Here is a 15,991-nt window from a genome sequence, read left to right on the forward strand (position 1 = left end):
TCCCTCTCCCTTCTTCCCTCCCTCCCTCTCCCTTCTTCCCTCCCTTCCTCTCCCTTCTTCCCTCCCTCCCTCCCCCCTCTCTTTCTCTCTTTCTCTCTCGTGTGTATGTTTTTGCTGTATTTGTACATACATGTTAAATCATTTTTAACTAAACTTCCACATCAATCCACAGTTATAACACAGCTATAAATACTATTTTTCTTTATTTCCTTCTTGCCTTTGTGAATATTTAAGTTTTTTAAACATAGTTCTCAGCATGGTATTCCAACAATTATATATTCTGCCTTTTCATTTCGTATGATAAGTGCTTTTCACACATCGTTGTATAATACACGGAAAGTTCTAAGTGAGGCAAGCATAACAATTGCATTGTTTGTTCAATTTGGCAGTGGTAGGCTTGATCAAGGTGCATATTATAAACTATGGGTATTGTATGATGTGTAACATTCTCCTGACTTCCTGTGTAGACTGCTGGTGTAGCCTGTATCCAGAGATTTCCCTGCAGTTCACTCGCTAGTCCATTAGTCAAGTGGAAATCTTATAACTAAATAGTTTCTTGGAGCTTTTATTATTTCTTGCCAGGCTCTGATGGATAATTTGTGACCTGTCATATGTGAAAGAGTCTTCATTGTAAGGAGTGTAACCCAAAGCCTAGGCAGGCAGGAAGTATTGTTCTAAGGGGCCACATTGCAAGCTGGCCCTGCAGCTCGGACAAAGCAGAGCTGAGAATTCAATCTGCTGCCTGCTGGGTTTGTGGGTCTCTGAATGGCCAATTTGCTGGGATTAACAGAGGTCTGGCTTAATAAATGTGTCTGCATGCCTAATAGATTTGAGTAAATGAACCTTAAAATACTTGATTTAATTTAGCATTGGGCATTCTGTATCAGTGGCCAATGAAGAACTCAAGGATCCTGTTTACTGCTCCAGCTTTCTGGGGAAGGTGAACTCAGCCATGGTGCCATAACTGCTGATGAAAAACAAAAGCAATTTGGAAAACAGAATTAGCCCCTGCTATTTGTCTAGCATAGATGCCTGTCTGTGGCCTGCCACCCAGAGACCAAGCATCCACATTCATCAGAGTTTGTTTGCTGTGGCTCCGTGCCCTGACTGGCTGGCATGAGGCTTGCGCTCACCCACCTCTGATGGTGTGTTCCCTTTGTCCTTTAGCCCTATACCCTCTCTTGGCTCTGGAACTTGGGGAAGCAGCCAGATGGAGACGAGATAAGATTTTGTACAGCAGGAGGAACTAAGCTCCTCTCAGAGGACATGATGCTATTGATAAACATGCCATAACCAGCTAAGTCTTGGGATATAAAATATCGTCTGGGCAGGGGAGAGGACCACATGTCCCACTTAGGACTGAGAAACGTTTCCTGAAGGAAAATCAAGGAAAAGAGGAAAAAAGACTTGATGCTGAGCAATGAAGGAAGTAAGAGGCAGAAGACTGGACAGAGGACAGTTTAAGATAGTCACCATCCAATGGAATCATTCAGAGTCTGGAAAGATAAAAGCATTCTTATTATCCCTTCTGAAAAACTTTCACCTAATATTTTATTACTAAAAAAATTAGATATATAATAAAATGATCAGAATATTCATCATAATATTTATTATGGAAATGTCCTACGTCTATCTTGGCCAGTCTATCCATCCATTACTCTTGATTTTTAAATTTTATTTTAAAGTGAATTACAGCATACATGCTTTGTCCTAAATCATTAAGCTTGCAAATCATTGACTATAGTTCATGGTTTCTTGAAAGTTTTCCTCCTTGGATAATAATATAAAATGTTACAACAATCAAATACATGAATCTGAGGGATATATTTGCAATCTGAAAAGCAGTTCTTTGGGTAGCCCTCCTGTGATGATACCATAGAACTGTCCTTCTGCAAGTTTCCTGTATGTTCTCAGCCAGCCTCCATGCCAGACTCTTCCTCATCATAGATTAGATTTGCCTGCTACAAAAAATCATAAAAGTGTAATTATGTAATAAAATTGCCCTCTTTCACCTCTCATGGTTTAGAAGTCACAATTTGTGTTTTTTTGTGTATCTATCTATCTATCTATCTATCTATCTATCTATATACATGAATTAATATTCTTTTTTATCTCTTATATGAAAATCCTGTGTTTAATTTTTGTTTTCTTATTGGTAAATTTAGAGACTATCTACGTTTTAAGCTGAGGTGAATAGCTGCTTTGAATTTATTTAAATGTACATGAATGTTTTCCCTTAACTAAATTCCAGGGACTACAGTTGCTGACCATAAAGTGTGAAATGGCACAAGCTAAACTTTTCCCAAAATGGTTGCAGTGATTTTATATTTCTACCAAAATAGCGTAGGACTTCCCAGTTTGCTTTGCATCTTCAACATTATTTGACATTATCATTTTAAAGCAACTTTTAACTATCACAATATTAAATTTGATGTCTCATTTTGTTTCCAAAGATCTGGCATAGTTTCTGAACGATACTCATACAGTTAGAATTATTTGCTGCTCGTTCAGAGGATCCGGGTTTAATTCCCAGCACTCATGTGGTAGCTCTCAATCTTTTGTAACTCTAGGTCTGGGCTATTTGATACCCTCTTTTGGACTCTGAAAATATGTTGTGCACAGACATACATGCAAGAAAAATATGTAAAAATAAGTACAGTATTAAAAAAAACAAGATTCTAAATAGATGTGGTATCATGGTATGTATGATAGAGACACTTCTACCTTATCTTTTTTTCAACTTCAAATACACATATGTGTACATTATATAGTGATATGTGTGACAAATAATCACACACACACACACACACACACACACACATTCACCTTCGATTTTACTCAATAAACATTGAAGAAAAGATATCAGAAGCTTAGGGCAGTATTTCTAACTCTGTCCAACTACCAGCAGCAGATCATCAAGGAAGGCTATAGAATTTGAAACAGAAGAAATCAAATTAGTTCTTCAGAAGCCCTGCCAAATCTGGTGAGCAGAAAAGGATTTCAGTCTTACAGAAGCAACAAAGTCTAAAAACTGCATCTTCAAGACTTTGTATCTCTCTGTGTGGATATATCCAGCCTGTCATGAATATGCACTGTGAGAGCTGGCACATACTTACCCCCTTAGAGGCCACTTCTGTGCATACTTCAACAAGCTACATTATTATTCTGCAATTATTTGTTTCTGTGTGCAGAGAGAAGAGGGAGTCATATCTTCCTTATATGCCTTAGTTCAGCCTCCAGCTTCTATACCTTACCTTCCAGAGCCAAGGCAGCACTAGAGGATATGGGCTTTAAGAAACCTACTGAAAAATCGACTCTTCCATCTCAAGATCTGCCTTCTCTTCTATAAGCACCTACTTATATTTCTCATTTTATCCTTCATAAGTTCATATATTTTGCTAAGTCAAGAGAAAGAAAAAAGAAAATGACTCACAATCTATTATATATGCATGTTTGAATATTATCAAACTAATAAGAATGCCAAAGATGCTTTTCAAGTGAAAACAGATGTAATTCAACAAAAATACATTTTAAGGCCATTGCATTGCTTTATGTGTGTTTCTGTTGTAAGAATGGCACTGTGCTTAAATCAGGTAGCACTAAAGTAATAAGTCACTTCTTTGAAAATCCCTGTAGCCCAATGGAGTATAGAACAGAAGGGACACTGGATACAGAAGGGATTCCTTGTTCCAAGGGCCATTGGGTACAGGATTTAAAAACTGGTGTGATTTTGCCCAGGAGAAAGAACAAGGTGATATGACAACTCAACAGTGTTGCTCATTTTTCAGGATTAAAATTTTATGAATTTTAAACTGATTAATATTCTTACTAGTTCTCAGAGAAATAACCACAGTTTGGGGGAACTAAATAAAATTGTTGGTTCTTTTCTTACTTTTTAAGTGAAGAGCTCTTGGGTGCTGTCATACTATGCATATGCATGATATTCTGAGATTTACAAGAATGAATGGCACTCTGGTACTCCCAGGGAAGACTAAAGGGATGTTGCTGTTTTCTTTCTTGCAGCCCCTAATCACCTTGGACAGCAGCATCTCTTTCACATTCCTTGCAGAGGGAACCAACACCATCACTGTCCAGGTAGCTGCTGGGAATGCCCTCATCCAAGATACAAAAGAGATTGCAGTACATGGTAAGCTATGAACATGACCATGGGATATTTTCCTCTGCTCATGCAGTTTCCTTTTCTTATCCTGGTACCAACCATAAACTGCTTTAGACTTCTTCAGGTTAATAGAGATATGATTGACATCTGCAAATGTAGAGTTCATTGGATGGAGAAGATAAATTGAAAAATAAGCAGTTCACTGGTAGGCATCTATTGTCCCTTGTAGGGGTACAAGTCTTGTGGTGCATCTAGATTTACACATGCTTGGGGTACTTGTTAGACAAGGAAAGCTAAAGTAAAAGAATGAGCTCAGTATGATGATCTGCTAAGTTGTCTACAATATGTATGAAGCATTTACTGTGTGACATGGGACAAGGGATCTATCTACAAAGCGAGAGGAGTATGCTCCCTAACCTATAGAACTCATATCTTGGGTAATGAGATGACCTGTACAGAGCAAATGTGGTTCTCCTGTTTTGATTGTTGGAAATTCCAGCACCATTGTCTGTGAAGGCTTTATAGTGAAACTAAAATCATATGGAGCTATATTCACATAATATATGTCAGGAAAGTTAAAGCAAAATTGGCTAGGAGAATAAACCATAGTGAAAGGAGGGGTAGAAAGGAGGCTCCTATAGAGGGATATGGGAGGGATATGCTCATCTATGAAAATGTCATTATGAAGCTTAATACCATGTACTGTGAATGTACAGCGATAAAAAATAAATATAAGCTTAAGCGAAGGAAGACAAGGTGAGGAGCAGGGTGGTCACATGTTCTGAAACCTGAAAAGTAGGTTTTGTATTACTACATTTATTTTAAATGAAATTGATGGTCTTATGCTCCTATCCCCCCAGACCTCCCATAAGTTTCCAGACAGCCACTGTCATTGTAATTGTCTAGAAAGTTACACAAGCATATGTAAGTTTTTGATGAAGGCAATTTCTACAGTATTGTCCTGGTGACTTTTTTTCCTACTTCTCTGCCAATTGGTCACTGGAGGCCCTTATTAGGACCTGAAATGAATATTTTTATTAGAGTGTAAATGTTACACTGAAACTGGTGCACATAAGAAATCTGGATTTTCCTGAATGAGCACCAGGAGGACAACTTGTCTACTCACCAACCAGATCAAGAAATGAAGCAGCACCTTACATCCCTAGAGAAAAAGTTTAACCTACTTTCCTCTCCTTTGAGGCTTTTCACAGCATAATAAACAATGGAACTGAATGACAGAGAGGTGAAAGGCTTCCATTCTAACCAAGCCATGGTTGTTACGCTTCAGGTTGGCTTTGAGATATCCACAGAAGGGAGTTCAGATCTCCTTTTGGGGTTTTTGCTTGTCTTCTATTTCAGCCAATATTCTTCAAAGGAGTTAGCAACATGAGGAAGAGCACAAATCTACTGGTGGGAAATTTTCCTTCTTTTCAGAAGCCAAAGGGAGGCTAAAAATAAGGAAAGGTATTGGAAACCTGTGAAGAGAACTGCTTCCTGATATACATACATGGCTATGGGTCCAGGGCCCATTAACCCTCTCTCATCCTAGTCCACTCCTTCCCCTGCCATTCTATCTCCTTGCAGAATACTTCCAGTCACAGCTCTTATCATTCTCTCCGAATCTGGATTACCACAATCCTGATATCCCTGAGTGGAGACAAGACATTGGCAACGTCATCAAGCGAGCACTGATTAAAGTAAGTTGGGTCTACTTTGGATTGCTTACTTTTGAGTTAAGAAAAGTAGATAGCAGTGCCAAGAATTGAAGCTGCTATTCTACAGACAAGTAAGGATTATTTCTCCATATAGAAAAGGAAAGGAAGAATAGGAAAAACCAGTGAAGAGAAGGAGAAAAATGAGGAAAAATGGGACAGGAAATCTGAGATGGAAGAGAGGCTAATCTAGTGTTTACATATGGAAATTGGCTCAGTGTTGGTTTCAAGAACTTCTAAGACAGGGACTTGGCCTTCTTAATGGAAAATGGATAATGAACTTGGAGAATCTACACTAATTTTATACATTTATCTACCTTTTGCCTATAATTACAACTTCTTAAATAATTATTTAACTTTACCAGATTACTACTGACCATATATGAACCAAGAGCACTAGGAAACAGAGCAACCCACCAGGGAAATAGACCTACAGATTTAAGCCAAGATCTTATTCTCTGTGGTGAAAATAAACTTTTATTAAGCATTTTCATAGCTATATACTAGAATACAGAGATGAATGAAACAATCCATTTGAGTAGAGAAGTAAAGTTTAATGTACAATTAGTTCTATGACAGAGACATAACCAGCATCTCCAAAAGGCACTGAGAAATGTGTAACTTCCCTGTACTAGGGATTACAAGGTTGACACAGATATGGAATTCAACAGAAACTTCCTGAACTATTGGAATTGATCTGGAGGAGATATTTGAACATATTTTAAAGGATATATATCAGTTGACAGGGAAGAGATGGTGCTTTTGAGATAGAATGAGCAGTCCATGCAAAGCAATTCTTTCTGGAAGAGCTCATTACATTGCAGAAATGACATAGAGTTTGATGTAGTCAATCTCTACCTGACAGGAGAACACAGTGGGCAAAGACTGACTAGAGTGATTAAGTCTTAGTGTGAAGATTCTGAAGAGAAAAGTTGTAGGCATTAGAGTATGTGAAAGGTATGATGTCTTCTTTAGATAAGAAAATGTTGGCAGACAAGAGAGAGGGCTCAGAGATTAAGAACACAGGCTGCCCTTACAGAGGACTCAGGTTCAATTCCCAGCATCAGCTCACATCTCTATAACACAACTTTCAGGGCTTCTAACACTCCCTTACAGACACATTTGCAGGCAAAACATCAATGCACATAAAATAAAGATTAAAAAAAGAAAATGTCAGTAGTTAGATTTTTTTCAAGTACCTATTGTGGTAGCAGTGCAAAAGAAACACTGCCAGGGTAGAAAGGGCAGAATTTGTGGATGATTTCAAAACAACTGGAAAAGTTGTATTTTCCGGGGACAATGAAAATCTCAAGAATAGAGAAGTCAAAGTCTCATTAAGAAAATGAACAATAAAGATAAGAGGAACATATTGTAGAGACAAAGAAACACTCTACAATTCACACAGTATATAGGAAGTGTCTTCCCCATTAAATACTTGAGTACTATGGGGGAAAATGTAGTTGGGGACCATGTGAGTTTGGAGGATATGAGAGATGACTGCACGACCATAACCAGTTGGAAATGTAGATTTGAGGGTCATACAGGGGTTCAGGCTGGAAGGAAGATGGCAGAACCAATGCTTTGGAACTCTTTAGTCTTGCTTTGGAGGAAAGTGGGGGTAGGGAATCAAGATTACTAAAATGTCTGAAAGGAAAAGGGAAAAAAGACTCAGGGAAAAATGTAGAGGGTGAGCTTACATAAAGGAAGCAGAATAAGTAAGAATAAGTGAGGGGCACAGAGGGGAATTCTTAGAGGCATTATCTCAAGGGACCTTTAGATTTTTTTATAATGAAATTTTTTATAGAAAGAGATACAAATAGGATAGCTGTGTTATGCTTCTTTATTCTGTTTGGGCTACTTGGACATATAAATGGCAAATATTTATCTCTTGAAAGTCTACATGTGAGAAAGTTGAAGATCAAGGCATTGCCAAGAGTGTGATTCACGGGTAACATTTTATCACTTTGTGTTCACGTGGTGGGAAGAGGGCAACGTGACTATCTCAGACTACTTTAATAAAGGCATTGACCTTATTCATGAGTGTCCTACCCTCCTGTCCTAATCACCTTCCCCAAACCCTTCCTTCCTGTACTACCATATTGGTGTTGCTGCTTAAAACAAAAATTGTATGGGGAGTGCAAGTATTTAGATCATGGTCTATATGCTCACCATATCATCGAGAATGGAGTCATGTTCCATGTGTTCGTAGCTACTAAAAACTTAAGAGCTTTTCAAGAAACCTTTGGAAGACTGCATGTCATGTCATGCCTAGACCTTAAATCTTCAAGCAGCCCTTCAGATGGCTTTAAGTGAATGGAGAAGCACAGCTCTTGAGGTCCCACTATGATCACTGAGTGACCCTGATGTAACTATTCTTGAATCTAGGATCACACCAGCCAAGGCAATGCAATGATGGGTTCACCCACTTTGCTCTATTGGGTGATCCTTAGCCCAGTGCATTCTTCTCTGATTTATGCACTAGAACTCAGAGAGTTCCAGATACTTGGTGGTCATGCCTCCTTGCAGGGTAACTGAGACATCTTGGACTGCAAGGCAATGCCTTATTGATTGGTAGATTTGTTAGACTTGATTGCTTTTTCCGACTCTCTTCCTGGCTCTCGTTTGTTCTTTGTAACATCCCCAAGAGTTGGCTCCAATCCTTAAGCCTAGTTCTACATGGGAATCAGAGCTGAGCAAATAGGAAACAATCTACACTTTTGCCTCTATTCAATTCAGGAAGCATTCAGTGGTTCGTTGAGTTTTTACCATGCCAAGAAACTTTGGAAGAGTAAAGTATCCTCAAAGATTTTCAAGAATTCCTGAGGAAGCACACAGCCAGAACTTTTTAGAAAACCTTTCAGAACCTTTTAGATGCCATTGTAGAAAACAGTGGAGATGATCTGTATCCCTGGAGAGGGAGGTCATGGTGATTTGAATAATCTGGAGGAGATTACTTTACACAGATGGTCACACGAGACTCCTGGGAGAGAGATGATATTTCAGCTGAATCACACATCCTCTGTCATATTTTTATGCAGAGAACAGGCAGTATTCTGAATGGAAGACCATCAGTGCATAAAAAGAAAGAATAATCCATGGGAAAATTCAGTTCATTCTCACCCAATTTCTCAGTCAGATGTTTACCTCTTTTAAGTTTTTAATTACAGAAATCAATACAATCATCTACTCAAGAATAGAAAAATGTACTCATAATCTCATTTTAACATTTAGAATTTTAGTTTTATATACTTTTATATTTTTACACACTTGTAACCAAAAAATCATATAAAAATATATGAGTTTGCAACCATCCTAAGCATCTATGTGACCTCATAGTGCTCACCATTGCCTTCAAATTACAATAATGTTCTTCTATGTGATTATGCCATTGTTTTCTTAATTTTTGAATGTTTAAGCTTTCCATTTATTTCTTACACTACATATACTGTGTTTCCACCTATGTATGGTTTTTCAAACATTTTGAGCTATTTCTTTACGACTAAATACACTGTAATTGCTGACTGAAGAATATGAATGTTTTTATAGCCTGAGACTTTTTTGGAAAGCAAATTGATGATGGGTATCAATTCCTTTTCATGTTGCTAGTCCCAGTGAGTGGTTCCCCTTCCACTGTAGCCACACCAGCAACACTCTTAACCTAAAACATTCCTACTTTAACTGGAGAAAACAGGTGTTCTTTTGCTGTTATTTTGAGTTTGCTTCTCCCTATGTCTGTTTATAACAGCTTGCTCCTCATTTGGAGCCAGTATAGTCAACTCTTAGCCACTGCTCTAGTTCTCTCAATGGAAAAAAGTAGGAAATACATGAGGGACTTATTTCAGAAATCATTTGAAATACCCTCAAAGTTTCAGTAAAAATGTAAATGGGAGCAGAAGAGAAGCCAATGATTCATTACCTGGCAGCTCCAGGGGGAAACAGGAGAGATGTCTGGGTGTACACTACAGTCTGGGACTGAAATGCTGTGTGTTTAAAAGTTCATACAGGACATATGGCTATGAATAATACTCTTCCTGGCTAATCATGCAGTTGCCTGGTCCCTGAACCCTCACTGTTTGATCTAAATGCTTTGCAGGTGACCAGTGTCCCAGAAGACCAGATCCTCGTGGCCGTGTTCCCAGGTCTCCCCACTTCAGCAGAGCTTTTCATCCTCCCACCTAAGAACTTGACAGAGAGGAGGAAAGGCCATGAAGGGGATCTAGAACAAGTAAGTGACCCCTGCCACCACACCAAACACTGAATTAATGTCTCTGCCACCACACCAGATTCTGTATTAATACCCTGACACCACACCAGACTCTGAATTATACAAAATTGTCTTTAGTCAAAAAGGGAGGAAAGCTTACCAGTTACCCAGTGACTCTCCCACCAACATCCATGATCTTAAACAATTGTAAACCCTATGCAGAATAAATAAAAACAGAATAGTGTTGCTGGCTTCCTATCACAGAGTTTGGGATCCCTGAAATCTGCTCATGTGTCTTATCAATAGCTTCTGGGTAGCAAAGAAATAGAGAAGGGAAAGGAAAAAGAGAGGGAGGGTAAAGGGGACAGACGTAAGCACAGAGACAGAAAACAGAGACAGGCAGAGGTGTTCATGCTTAGGTTTCTCTATCTGTTTACAGAAATGAGGGCTTTTTGTCTTTAAACTCCATGGTTCCTAGAGATACTGGTCAATTTAACTACTGTTTTTGGAGAGAAAACAAAGTGCTTTTAGATACATTTCTTTGGAGAGAGATGGATTGCCTCATTTTGCTTTGACAAAGGGGGCAGTATTTACAAAATGGGTTGTAACTGACTGTCATTATTATTTGGACACATGGTTCATGTGACAAGCACATAGTCCTGGAAGCAAGTGGGGCCCTAGTCTGCATTTTCTCTCTGTCAAGTCTGCTTCCGCTGGGATATTTCTGGCTATACACTCTGTCACCCTCTCTTATCTTCTTGTGATGCTAAGTCAGGAGACTAGGATAAGAAGATACAAAGCTGCTGAAAAGGCTGTGTGATTTAAATGTAATTGCTTCTCTGTGGAGCAACCATTTCTGAGACTCTGCCTCCTTCTGGTTCTCATCTGAGCAGGATGACACCCATCTCTATGTCCATCTGCAGTGCTCAGACGGAGGAACTGCTATTGTCCTTTTCTTTGGACTCAAGAGATTCTTTGCATCACAGGGATGCATGTTGAAGTCAACCAAAAATAACCCATCTTCTTGGTGCATGTATCATTTTTCTTAGACTCCATTATCACAAAATGGCATGTAGCAATCATGCACTGCATTTGGAAGCTGTATTGTCCATCCATTTAGGGAAATAGGTAATTACAGTGATGAATAGCAGCTGCGATATTAAGGTGTGTGCAACCAGATATGAGTTGGGGACAACAGCTATGAGTCTCAGCTTTCAAGTGGGAATTACAGTGATAAAGATCGATGTTATGTGTTATGAGACTGGCTGGGGAAAAGTAAAGAGGAAATTATCCCATGAAAGGAGGCATTCTCTACTTTGATGTGAGCTTCCCATTGTCTCTGGAATGGAATATACACAAGTTGGGGCTGGGGCTCTGCATGCACTTTAATCCCTGCAGGTGTCTCTGTACCCAGTATGTTACCTGATCGGATTAAAGAACTAATGATAAGTTGATGATCTTTCATTGAACCCACAACATGCCTCTGGTTGTAAAGACAAAGATGAAAGAGCTCTAAGCCAGAAGTTGAATGACATACTATGTCTGTTAGAGCTCTCATTCACGGGGAGAATTGGAAAGCTGCTCTTTCTTCTTTGACATCCTCTTTCTGTCTCTCCACTTCTGGGTTTCACGCAGCTCTGTAGGATGTGAGCACCAAGTTGATATCCATATCCCATGAATGAACTTGGCTCTATTTATTTATTTATTTATTTATTTATTTATTGGCAGTTGACTTATGAGGGAGCACTATCACTTGCTACATCTATCTGTGATCCTTCTCTCTTGTTTTACAGATTGTAGAGACACTATTCAATGCGCTTAATCAAAACTTGGTACAGTTTGAGCTGAAGCCAGGTGTCCAGGTCATTGTTTATGTCACACAGCTGACATTAGGTGAGTGCTTGCTAGGAGTCAGGGGATGTGAGGATGGACGGGCCGTTATTTTAAGCAGAAAAGGGAAGAGATAATCTCTAAAACCTTTTCTATAGATGATGCAATAACAGCCTATATGGGTGGCAGTGGATGAGAAAAGTTAGTCCCCTGTGTCTGAGGGTATTTTAGGGGGTAATACAAGAGGACTTTCTTACAAGGGGCTTTGCAGTCAAAACCTGCACAATATTTAGAGAAAAAGTTCTTTGATATTTTTAAACTCTGACTTTTACATTTGAGATGGTTGGGTTTCATGGGTATTACTTGGACTCTTCAGAAGTCTTTGAGTTTCCGAAGTTCTCTTAGAGGTCAGCTCAGGAACCTTTTAGATCCATTCCTTTTACCGTATGTGAGTTCACATGGGAAGAAGGACCAGTTAGCTGTTGCTGGGTGCCTTACAAAAGGAATAGAAATGGTAAGTCACATTCAGAATTGCTGTGTATCCCTAAGAGGCTGATTGTTCAGTGGGTCTTACTCATCTCAGAATTTTCTGGTAAAGAGTTTCTACAACTCACCACCTAAGGGACTTGTACCATCAGAGTACAGAAGAGGGAGAGCCAAATATTTCAAGGTTGTGTCCATGGTTAATCAAAGGCTGTCATTTGCTGCCATATTGTTAAGAAGACTAAGTAGACAAAGAATTCAAAACCCCTACTCCCTCTATTAGTCATACACACTCAATTTACACCCTAACCAGCAAGTGTTCCCAGACATAACAAAGGAGATAAATTCCCTTTAAGGTTGAGAACAACTCTTTTCATTACTGACAGCTTCTTATGGCATTTAAATCATGGTGGACAGTCAGCCTCTGTTCTCCTGTGCATCCTGTCTCAGCTCCAGCTTCAGAGTGAGCATGTCTCTTCTTCTCTCCTAGCTCCCCTGGTGGACTCTAGTGCCGGGCATAGCAGCTCTGCCATGCTTATGCTCCTCTCAGTGGTATTCATTGGCTTGGCTGTGTTTCTGATCTACAAGTTTAAAAGGTATGTGCTACGGACAGTCGGATTGTATCTCCAGGCTAGAATCACTGCAGTTGACTCTTCCTATGACCAGTGTTCCTAAACTCGTATCAACAATATGATCTTCATTTTTTTTCTGAAGCTCTCCTTGGCACTGGAAAAAAATCAGGAGTGGCTAAGGGTCAAGGAATGAAAGTTTATAGAATCAGAGCTGTATTCACTTTGTAGGCTTAATGGATTAAGAAAATACGGATTAGGTATACACTCACATGTCTGTATACATATACCTCTTTATCTCATGTTGTAGCTATCTAGTGTTTCTTTGTAAATCTGCTTCCTGTGTGATGAGCATATAGTCAATTTGTAAAGTATTTGTCTATCATGCTCAAGGCCCTGGGTTTGGGTTCTATCACCTTATACCAGACATAATGGCCCATGACTGTAATTCTAGCACTTGAAAGGTAGAGGCAGGAATATCAAAAGTTTGAGATCGTTCTCAGCTACAAGTTTGAAGCTACCCTAGGCTACATGAGAATATAATTCAATATTTTTTTTTTTGAGACAGGGTTTCTCTGTGTAGCCCTGGTTGTCCTGGAACTCACTCTGTAGACCAGGCTGGCCTCGAACTCAGAAATCCGCCTGTCTCTGCCTCCCAAGTGCTGGGATTAAAGGCGTGCACCACCACTGCCCAGCTATAATTCAATTTAATAAAGAAAGAGAGAAAAGAAAAATATTGCATATTATATATTGTTCCTATTTTCTTCTTTGCCTGTTTCTAAAATAGAATTTTCAAGGAAAGAAAGGCCCACATATGTTCAGAAATTATTTTTGAAACCACTTTGAATGATGACATAACAGGATATTAACAAAATGAATGAAGCTGGAACAAACAATTATGCACTAGTATTCAAAGTACGTATAGCTCCAAAGAGGTTTACTGACACAAATTATAATCACTGAAATGAGACAGAGTCAGTTTCACTTCTGACATTTATGCCCTTGGGCAACTGTATTTACATCTCCATGTCTTCATTTCCTCATCTGTAAGATGTGAAAAAACAATCATATCTCATATTTTTGGTGTGTGAATTAAACATATTAATTATGCTTAAAAATTATATAATTGTATACCCTAATAATAATGTGGTAGCTGTAGCTACCATATACTAAGTGGTCAATGTTGAGGTATTACCAATAACGAAGATCTAGCGATCATGTATTCTAGTGATGTCTGTGGGCCATAGACTAACAGGTAACATAATAGACTCTCAAAAATTATTGTAAAGAGACATACTTTTGTGAAGTCTGGAAAAGATAAAAGAACACAATTCATTATTTGAGTTTTTAAATTATCTTTAATCATTTTTTATAGTCCTCTCATTATCCCCCTTCTATTCTGCCCTCCTATAGTTCCTCATCCCATTCCTCCTCCCCTCATCTCCAAGGGGGTGTCCTTATCCCTCACAGTCCCCCCGACACCACCAGACCTCCCCATTCCCTGAGGCCTCAAGTTTCTCAAAAGTTAGGTGCATCTTCTCTCACTGAGGCTAGACCACATAGTAGTCCTCTGCTGTATATGCGCTGTATATATGCTGCATATATGGCCTCAGACCATCTAGTGTATGCTACCTGGTTGGTGGCTCAGTGTCTGAGAGATCTCGGGGTCCAGGTTAGGTGAGAGTGCTGATCTTCCTATACAGTTACTCTCCTCATGGACTTCTTCCAGGAGTTTTTAAAGCATACCTTAGTCTGGGAGTGTTTCCAGGCTGAGATTATTATCTTTGTGGATTATAAAGGGGCTTGGTGGTAGGTGGCTTTACTCTTCTTTCTCCATTTTTTCTTCTCCAGTGGATATTCCAGTCGCTTAGAAACATCTTTTTTATTCGATATAAAGCTGATGGTTAGTCACAAGGGCGAGGATTTCTCAACTCTCTCATGTTCACTGGAAGAACAGACTTGGCCTATTTTGCTGAATGTGATTCATATGCTTTTGGGTCAAAGTGGGTCAACCCATCTGTTCCTGGTTGTTTTGAATAGAGGAAAACCCTTAGGGTGTAATTAACAAGAAAATGTCTAATAAGAAAAGAAAAACACCATTTTATGGATGTACTTAAATTATATGCAAAAATGAGTTTCAATCATCCAAGGAATTGTTTGTAAGAATTTCTGGGTTGTAGTGAACGTAAAGACTGAGGTATGAATATCAGTTGAGCAAAGTGTATCCTATCTTTTCTGGCGTTCAGTCCCACAGTGGATGAAGGAAGGGTCAACAGAAATCCTGCAAGAAGCGATTTTTGTTCGTCATACATCTCCAAACCAAAGCAAGACAACTTGTAACTTAGAACTTTTCTCTAGTTGTATAAAGTTTCCTAAACCCCTTCCACAGTCAACTTCTTTCTGTAGACAACTCTAACTCTGTAGTCTTTCATACATGACTAAGCTTATATAGATCTCAGAATTAGACTATTTTGTATTTCTCAATGATCATCCAGAACTATCTGTCTCTGACAGTAGATTAACGTCAGTCAAACTGGATAAGCAGCATTAAGCCAAATGTTAACCTTTGCTTTCCTAGCCCGTGTTCCTCGATGTTTTCCTCCCAAAGCTCCAGGCCTTTTGGAGATACTCTGCTGAATTTTCTTTTATTTCGCTGGCCTTTTCTTTTCTCCCCATCTTGCAGCATCCCAATGGTGGCTGTGCAGAGTATGCCACCGAGCAAAAAAGTAAAGGTCAGGCTCTGCTTCCTGTATCTCGATCCTCCTTTGCCTATTCATTACCACCCAACAGCATATTCTATAATAATGAACATGCATCATAATCTGTACTGACATGGAAGCCCCTAGTATGACTGGAAGTCAGTTTTTAATTTTGACTTAATTAAAAATATAAAAAGTTATACCTTGCTAGCAAACACTGCTGAACTACTCAGACAAGGCAATGAGAACAGTTTTGTTTTTGTTCTGGATTATTGGCTCTATTGTTTATACAAGCAAATTTTTCTCTTTATGGCTAAAAGCACAAACTAACTTAAACATCCATTCACTAGACAAATACATATTGGGTACCTACT

At 39.0% G+C, this 15,991-nt stretch overlaps 1 protein-coding gene across 1 annotated transcript in view; it reads left to right on the top strand.

Annotated features, from left to right (window-relative positions):
• The window catches only part of Sorcs3 (sortilin related VPS10 domain containing receptor 3), a 590,390-nt gene that overhangs the window by 570,030 nt on the left and 4,369 nt on the right, over positions 1–15,991 (top strand). Inside the window, exons 21-25 of the mRNA XM_028775206.1 lie at positions 4,024–4,147; positions 5,705–5,817; positions 9,926–10,057; positions 11,830–11,929; positions 12,840–12,945. Coding sequence (XP_028631039.1) covers positions 4,024–4,147; positions 5,705–5,817; positions 9,926–10,057; positions 11,830–11,929; positions 12,840–12,945 — 575 coding nt within the window. The remainder of the gene's footprint in view (positions 1–4,023; positions 4,148–5,704; positions 5,818–9,925; positions 10,058–11,829; positions 11,930–12,839; positions 12,946–15,991) is intronic.

This window comes from Grammomys surdaster, unplaced genomic scaffold (assembly GCF_004785775.1).
Source record: "Grammomys surdaster isolate TR1022 unplaced genomic scaffold, NIH_TR_1.0 66, whole genome shotgun sequence".
NCBI classification, from domain to species: domain Eukaryota; kingdom Metazoa; phylum Chordata; class Mammalia; order Rodentia; family Muridae; genus Grammomys; species Grammomys surdaster.